Here is an 8,372-nt window from a genome sequence, read left to right as displayed (position 1 = left end):
TCATGTTTGTATCCTGAAGTCAACTAAACACACAGCATGCATTGATAACATGAGATGTCCACGACTGACCACAACATTCAGGCTTGTTTAATTGACCCGCTGCTTTGACCCAATTGTTACTTTTTGTGAGGATTTATTCAGTCTTCCCTTATCTTTATGAATGGGACGTTTGTTCTTTACCAGACATTTTGGGATTGAGTTGGTTCAAATCGTGTTGTTTTTCTGTCTGAGAATCACGGCTTTCATATCAATTCGTTTGTGTTTTTGGACTTACTTACCAACTGCTTAAGACAAACAGCACATGTTAAGCGTGCTTGCATTATTTCTGCCATATCACCATGTAAATGTAAATCTCTAATGTAGTTCTCCAATTTTAGAAATTTGCATTTAATTTGCCTTTTCCCCTTTTTGAGGTTATGCTTTGTTCTATGGAAACTTCTGTTTTGTGTTCTAATGTCTAACCAGATCTAATGTCTAAAATGACCTATGAGAAGTCTTGTTCATCAAAGGAGTGACATACAAGTCCAAGTATTTAATTACAGTTTTTTAACTACATTAAGGAATACTCTCTCTGCTGTGATGCATTAAGCTCCATTCCAACTTCCCAAAAGTTCCAAACAGTACAAACTTGAGTAAAAATAAAGCTGACAGAGGAGCTCTGGAGAAAACAAGTGACACTGGCCCAGATTGTCCATCTATATTAGATTAACATGCAGTTTGGACAAACATCATGTGAATCATATGTAGTGGCAGGCAGAACCAGTCTAAACCACTTAGCTACAGTTCTAAGTGATTCAGAGGAAAACACCAAACAAATGTCTGCAATATGGGGGTTTCTCAGACAAGGATTAAGCGTAGTCCAAGATATAAAACCATATTTTACAGCTGCAATCAAGAACTATTTTCATTATTGAAAGTTTCCTAAAAGCTAAAGGGATGTCTTTAAATTGGGTCTTTTAGCCAACAGGCAGTCCAAAAACAGGGAATCTTGCTTTGAATGAAACTGTCAAGAGATAAACCAAATTACAAAATGTTAGTTTCAAATAATTTGGCTGGAAACAATGCAGTTGTTTGAGTCTAACAAGGGTTTTAAACAAATTATAATGCTAACATTTCAGAATCAGCATCGAAGCATAATGGCGTTTCAGTAAGGTAGTCTTTAGTGCCTTTTAATGTTTTAATGCAGTTTGAAACCTTGTTCTTTTTTTCTCTGTTGTTTGTTAAAAATAACCATTTCCTTATTTAAGACGATGTGGTAGACCAGCTGGCTGGTTTAACCAGAATCAGAAAGCTGTTATGCATCACCTACCTGCTCTGAATTTCTCCTTGAAACAAACAGAAGGGACTTTCCTAAGAAGGAAGTCTGCTACCGTTCTGATTTATTCCTCTTGTGCAACAGTGATATAAGAGATTATTGTTTTTATCAATCTGTCTGACATGCCATCTACATCCCAGGGAATTTGGGAAATACACCATTTTTATTACACCATACAGTATCATAATTAAATGCTGGTGCACCTGGGCTGTTAACCTGCTCTACCAGCCACATTAACAGGTTTTTATCAGGTAAACAAATCTGGTCTGTAAAGTTGCTGCAAAATCATTCTGCCTCAGTAGCAGAAAGTTGACAAAATTACTCCAAACACTGCTCAGAGGCTGAGTGGACAAACTAAGCTACGTGCGGCCTCTCACCCATCATTTCCTGTAACGAAACTTCTGAAGAAACTTTAGGAATGATGAATCAGCAGCAATTCCTCAACATGTTTCCTAAATTGTACAATGTGTCTTCTGCAAATATTTAAAATAATTTTAAATGTTCAGTTCCCAGGCTGTTTATGTACATATATGAACCTCTTTCCTGCAGGTTAGATGACGTTTAACAGCCTCTCATAAAATGATTACTGAAGCAGTTGAAGCTCCTGCTTTAAAGCAGAATGAGAGTATACTTTATAGAAAAAGATAGTCATGGCATATAAAGAGGGACTTTACTTAAAACATTAACATGACCTGGTAACGCATCATAAACTCTCTTCAAAATGGCTTCGAGTTAAAAACAAAACAAACACCAAAAAAGCCACCAAATGTCTGCATGTGTTCTTGCCAGTTTGGACTGGAAGAAGCTGGAGAGTACGTGCTGGGAGGACTAAAGATACTTTACCCTCAAGGTCGTGGTTAAAAACATTATCTCACCCTTCAGACAAGAATTGGTACAACCCTCCTCTCTGTGATGCAGCACATTTCTTTGTCCTTTTGTCTGCCTTTTAAATAAGTGCAAAATAGAGAGTGATATGAATTTATGTTAAATATAGTGGGGAAATATACACTATATAATTCACAATTTCGTCTGATTTAGATTTCTTCAAGCATAAGCTCTGATAAAACCCTTGACCTACAAATAAAATAGTTGGAGCAAAGCACAGACCCACAGGCAGAGTTTGGTCTGAGTCGAGACGCCTGTCCTCGTGAGAAGAGAGCTGTCACTGACGAGACATCTCCAGACACATGAACAAATACACAGTAGACTGTAAATAAATCATACATGCCACACACAAACAAAGAAATACAAATAAATAAATTAAAACACAAAAAAAGAAAAATGCTAATAAGAAGTTTTAGAAACTGTCTGGAAATTCTACTAATGGAGTGATGAATACATAATCATAAAAACCATCCTGACAACATAAATTATTAAAGAGCTATTCACAGTGATAGATGCAACCTTCCCTTCATGTCACAAATACTAAACTTTTCCGTGCTGTCTCTCTAGATTTACAAATGATCAAATAAGATTGACTTGACAGTTGAGGTCAAGATTTCAGCACAGACAAAATGCGTTGATTGAATGACATTAAAGAAGTCAGACAACTCAAAAATGTCCAAACAGCAAAGTCACTTACTGTTGCGCTCTGATCAGGATGAACACGTCTCTCTTTGTTACATCTCAAAGTGCAGCGATGCCTTCAACTCTCTGGACTGCTGAGTATTATTTCACTCAAACCCCTGGTAGTTTTGTTTTTCTTTGACTTGTAAAAAAACCTTTAAAACAACAAAATCTAGAATAAATATACAAATAAATCAGAGGACACAAAATTTTGGATTTTAAATAAGACATATATTATTATTATTGCATACAAAAATAGTGTCAGATGTGCTGTGCAATCACAATGAAGAACCACAAATCACGATCTACTAAAACAAGATCATCGAACTTCAGTTTTACAGAAAACAAGCAGTCAGATTAAAGCTTCACTGAACACCGAGGGCTTTGTCGAGGAAATTCGCGAAATGCTTGGGCTGTCCGGGCAAGAAAGGCTGGAGAACAGAGAGATCCATCGTCCTCAGTGTTTCTGTCAGAGTGCTGAAAGATAAAAAAATAAGATAAGATAAAATAAGATAATCCTTTATTAGTCCCACAGCGGGGACATTTGCAGGATTACAGCAGCAGAGTGGATAGTGCAAACAGACAAAATAAAAAATAAGAGACAAGTAGAAAATCAAGATCAAAACAAGTATCATAAATAAGTAATCACACAGTAAAAGTAAAATAAATAAGTAGAAACAATTTAAAAACAACAACTAAAATATGATATAAACGGACTGAAGGGTTGTTAATATTGCACAGTGGATTGCACAGAATATGTATATTGCACAAACAATAAAGATTGTTACTTTTGTTTTGCTAAACAACCTCACACGTACAAACTGCACATGTGAAAATCACAAACCTGCATGTGCAGTACAACAGGTGGGAGTCCATGTGCAGCTGTCGGGCCATCTCCAGCTGGTGGTTGTTCATCAGCTTGTCATTGACGACGACCAGCAGAGGTTTTCCTGCTCCGAGCGTCTCCAAACAGCTTCCTGCTCCTGAGCACGAAGACACCATCAAACATCCTTATTGATGAGTGGAACTGAAGTCAGTCTGTGTTTTTAGTTACTCATCATTTTACTATGATATAAAACTTTGATTTTCATACAGTCATAGAGTGAACTTATTGTCAGTTGCATTAATAAAAGGTGGGAAACTCGGACATTCAAGATAACCAATAATACCAAAAATACACGATAAGGTGTCCTGATATGTATATTTGGAGGTGAACAACACCATGGCATGATGCAGTCGAAAAAATGTATTGTCAGTATTATAATAATTTATTTTATTTGTAGGTAGTTTTGCTCATAATACAGTTCATATCAAGTGTTTTTGCTTTATTTTGTTGGAATCCTAGAAGACAAATTACTTGACACAAACAAGTTTCTATTACAAGCAACACTGTAAAGTGCTTATAATTTGTGGTAAACTGTGTCAAATTGCAAAACTATATGCCGCTTTAGTGCATACAGGCATGAGGTAAGGTTCTGCTTCATTAACAAACAAATACGGTCGTCCACGCCCTTTGCTGCTAAAAAGGTTTTAGCTCGTAGTTAGCCGGATGCCCTCTGATGCCCTCATGTTGTATGTCTGTCGCTGAGGCTCGGCCTTATTAATCATCATGTTTTCTGTTTAATGTTTGCACATTGCTGACATGCCTGTATTTGCTTATTCTTTGAATTCTACAGAGTCATTATTGTCTCCTAGGCAGGAAATGAACATGGAAACTACCTGTTCTGGCTGTCCCTTTTAACAGTTATTTTGTGCATTGTGGTTTTTTAAGAATCCTAAACATAGCAGACAGTAGTTTTGCTTATGGAGCAGCATGAGTGTATTGTTATGGAATAAGAGGCATGATAAATCAATATATATCCACTATTTACAACAGAAGAAATGTCAAGGTGGCAGGAGGTCGTTTAAAAAATATATATTTTTCTCACCTGCATGGCTGATGACGAGGTCCGCCTGCTTGATGTCTTCTGCTATAGAGTCTTTGAACCGATAAGCCTCCAGTATGACGTGTGGACAGCTGTCAGCAGCTGGAAGAATAGATCCTCTTCCCACCTGAAGAACCAAACGCTCATATCCACGAGCCTTTAAAACCTGCAGGGAGAAAAGAGGAACTTATTATAAAACTCGTCAAAAGTTCACAAATTCACACTGCTGCAGGTTACAAAGACCAAAAACCTGGATCATGGATTTCACATTTTAAAACCACTGTGAAGTCTTTAAATGCTCTAAGGTTCCCCACTAACCATCAGAAACAGAAGGTCTGAGTCGGTTCTCTACATTTAATTCCTTGGAACCAGCTTCAAAACCTGACACCTGAAAGCATCACAATTTTGGTTTAATGTTTCTTATTTTGTAGCTGTTATGGTTAATAATAATTGGCCACACCAGATTCAAGTATTGCTGTTCCAGGACCGAGCCATTGTTATAAATCACTCTTGTTTTAAAACCTATTGTATGCAAAAGATTGGCTGTGAAAAAGACCATTTTAATTTGATTGTTTTTCTGGAATGAATGCCCTTAATACTTTACTCAAAATCCAGATAGTAATATACTACAATGGTGAAATGTATCCAAGTACATTTACTCAATTACTGTACTTAAGTGCTTGTACATTCATTTCAGAAGGAAAATATTGTGCATTTTACTGTTATTTCTTTTCAGATTAAGATTTTACATACAAATTAAATTAACATTTTAAAAATATGATGCATCATTATAGATTAAAATGCCCAACAGTTTATGACGTATGAAGTAATTAAACTTAGCTCCACATCAACAAGCTATGATACCACATAAAAAAACTGGTGATCATGAAAATGATATAATAATAAACCAGTGACAGGGGCCATTCTGCATAATTAGTGGTCTATTTTAAAACAAATATTCTGTACTTTTGCTAAAGTAATATTTTAGATGCAGGACCTTCCCCTGTAGAGGAGTATTTCTGAAGGGTCACTGTGGTACCTGTACTTCTGAATACTTCTTCCACCACTGGGTATCAATACGTTGCAGCAGTACAGCAGCTGACTCATAACATCCGACTTTACTCACCTGGACGGTCTCTGGACACGTGATGCCTTCAATGAGGTCATCGAAGCTCGTGGTGCCAACAGTTACAAACACTGTCTTCATGACTTCTCGGCTAAAAACTGTTTTCAGGATTTGTGAGTATTTTTAAAAGCACTTTGCAGTCTCCTCTCACAGCTCATCCTCAGAACTAACAGCTACTTCCGCTTCAGCACTGTGACGTCACCGACCTTGATCGCGAAACAAAACACGTGGTGCTGCCGCCTCGAGGCCTGGAGCTGTAATCGCTTCATACACACAGCGATGAGGCTGCAGAGTGGAAGAAAAGGAGAACTAGTTTGTCTGCAGTGTGAACTGGTATTTACTGCAGTTGATGGGTAAGTTAAAGAGACAGAGGACAAATACCATTTACATAAGATAAGTGTATCCACATTATGAACACTTCAAGGAGAAGTATTCATCTGATAACACAGAGGCTCTTGCTGTGATGGAACTCTGTTTGGACACGGGAAGATTCAACTAAAGACAAAGCTGCTGGAAAAGAATGTGCTTGAGATGACAAACGTGGAAAAAAAACAACATTTCTGGTGTCTGTAGTGATCTGCACAGATCCAGGATTCAGTCCACCACCATCCTATCGTTCACAGATCCACTTCCTGGACTAGTTTGCCCCTCCAGACGTCTAATATATCACCTCTAAGTGGCAGTGAGTAAGTGCTCTGTCTGCAAACACACTTGCAAAATAGAGCAGTGTGTGACGATAAGACTTCCTGTTACTGGAACACATGCAGGTGTACACCAGCAAACCTGTTGACGGAGCTCAACAAAGGAATCGGGTCATTAAAGTTTGTACTTGACACTGACAGCTGGGCTCAAGGGCACATTATCATTGCTGCTGCTATTTTCACCTCATATGGCCCTCAGTGATGAGCTGCCTCACATGAACCTGCGGGTCAAATGATTTTCAGGTCACTAGAGTATAAATAGATGTTTTTTTTTTTAAGATGTCTTGGCGTTACAACAAAAGAGCTTCAAGTTATAATTATCCCATGTGCGATTAACACTATTTATTAAAAAATGGCCCCTTAACAATTTATATTTCTGTTATTGTTGCAGTTTTCGTTTGCTTTAATCTCATGCACTTTTTACACAGTTATGCTTTTATTGTCTTATTGAGTTCATTTGTGCTTTTATGCTGCTATTTTCTTCTTGTAGAACAATGTTGTCCTTTTGTAGGACAATATTGTCCTCTTGTAGGACAATAGCAATCTGGACTGAGCTGTATTTTCCAGCTACTTTTCAGAAAAAGCGGTAATAAAGAAAACCTACAACTGTTAACCTGCCCAACAAGTATAATAAGCTCCACCTCCATCAGTTTGAACATACAATTCTGCTCACACATTATCACTAACAATATAAAATAAATAATAAAAATCAATCATTCATAACCAATACTATTTCCAACAATAAAATAGGTAGTTGTATAACACTGACAGATGCCACTCTGCTGCATAACCAACACTTACTTTTGATACTTCAAGTAAATATTCAGCTAATACTTATGTTACTAAAACTGATATTACTGTCAAGTAAAATATTAAATGCATGGCCTTTTTTGTTTGTAATGGAGTATTTTTACATTGTGGTATTGCTATTATTACTTAAGTAAAGGAACCTGTGTGTCACACACACACTTTACTACCAAAAATCACTAGAACATGTGTGCTCATGGAGGACAAGTCTCATGGTAAAAAAGCATTAAAGACTATGAAACTAATGTTTTTTTTATCCAATTAGATATCAATTTAACTAACAACCATTTCCACCACCATTACACTAGTGGTCGTCCATACTTAACCTGAACATGGACAGTGTGAAGGAACCAGCAGGCTCCATTCTCATCTGCTCGCCTTCACAGAGACACAAACACTTGTTTACTCAGTTCTCAGCTGACAGCCCAGAGGCACTGCGGTGCTTTTGTTTTGATAGATGTCTCTTCGTACAACTCTCTTGTGGTGTGGGCAGAGATAACACCAGCAGAAACCAGGACCAGGCAGTCAAAATAAGTTTTTTTCTCTCCCTTCTTAAGGAGCTTGGAGGAGCTGTGGTGACCCTGCTGATTCAGAGACGTCACACAGCGGCTGCTGCCAGCTCGGTTGAAGGATGCACAAGCTCAGCGAGCACACAGCAGCTCCACCTGACAACCGCAGAGAGAGATGAACAAGAGCCAGAACTGCGCTCTGTGGGGCGTGGAAACTGCAGCAACGGTGTGACAAATACAAAAAACTAATTGTGCAAAGCGTACACCAACTACACTGCACTCTGCCAGCCTGATGCATGAAAAAACACACACACACACACACACACTCACAGCAACGAGGAAGTGGAAAGTGTAGCCTGTTTCTGAGAGCTGGTATATTTAGACGATGCAGCTTCAGAAAAAAGTTTTAACTTAGTTTTCTCT

General features: G+C 37.9%; 1 protein-coding gene across 2 annotated transcripts; it reads right to left on the bottom strand.

Annotated features, from left to right (window-relative positions):
- Nucleotides 1-3,096: 3,096 nt before the first annotated feature.
- Nucleotides 3,097-6,160, bottom strand: zgc:92907 (uncharacterized protein LOC436733 homolog). Of its 2 annotated transcripts, none has more exons than XM_054597908.1 (4): nt 5,933-6,160; nt 4,810-4,972; nt 3,726-3,891; nt 3,097-3,358 (listed from the first exon to the last, which is right to left on the bottom strand). In XM_054597908.1, exons 1-4 carry the CDS (start codon nt 6,011-6,013, stop codon nt 3,247-3,249), a joined length of 522 nt encoding a protein of 173 aa, XP_054453883.1. In that variant the 5' UTR covers nt 6,014-6,160; the 3' UTR covers nt 3,097-3,246. The 2 variants fall into 2 exon arrangements, with proteins under 2 accessions (XP_054453883.1, XP_054453884.1); XM_054597909.1 differs by having other exon boundaries at nt 3,726-3,864; nt 5,933-6,157.
- Between the last annotated feature and the right edge of the window lie 2,212 nt (nt 6,161-8,372).

The sequence above is a fragment of the Anoplopoma fimbria genome, chromosome 4 (genome assembly GCF_027596085.1).
Source record: "Anoplopoma fimbria isolate UVic2021 breed Golden Eagle Sablefish chromosome 4, Afim_UVic_2022, whole genome shotgun sequence".
NCBI lineage: Eukaryota > Metazoa > Chordata > Actinopteri > Perciformes > Anoplopomatidae > Anoplopoma > Anoplopoma fimbria.
The sequence above is the reverse complement of the archived record's forward strand: the minus strand, read 5'-3'. Positions and strand labels throughout refer to the sequence as shown.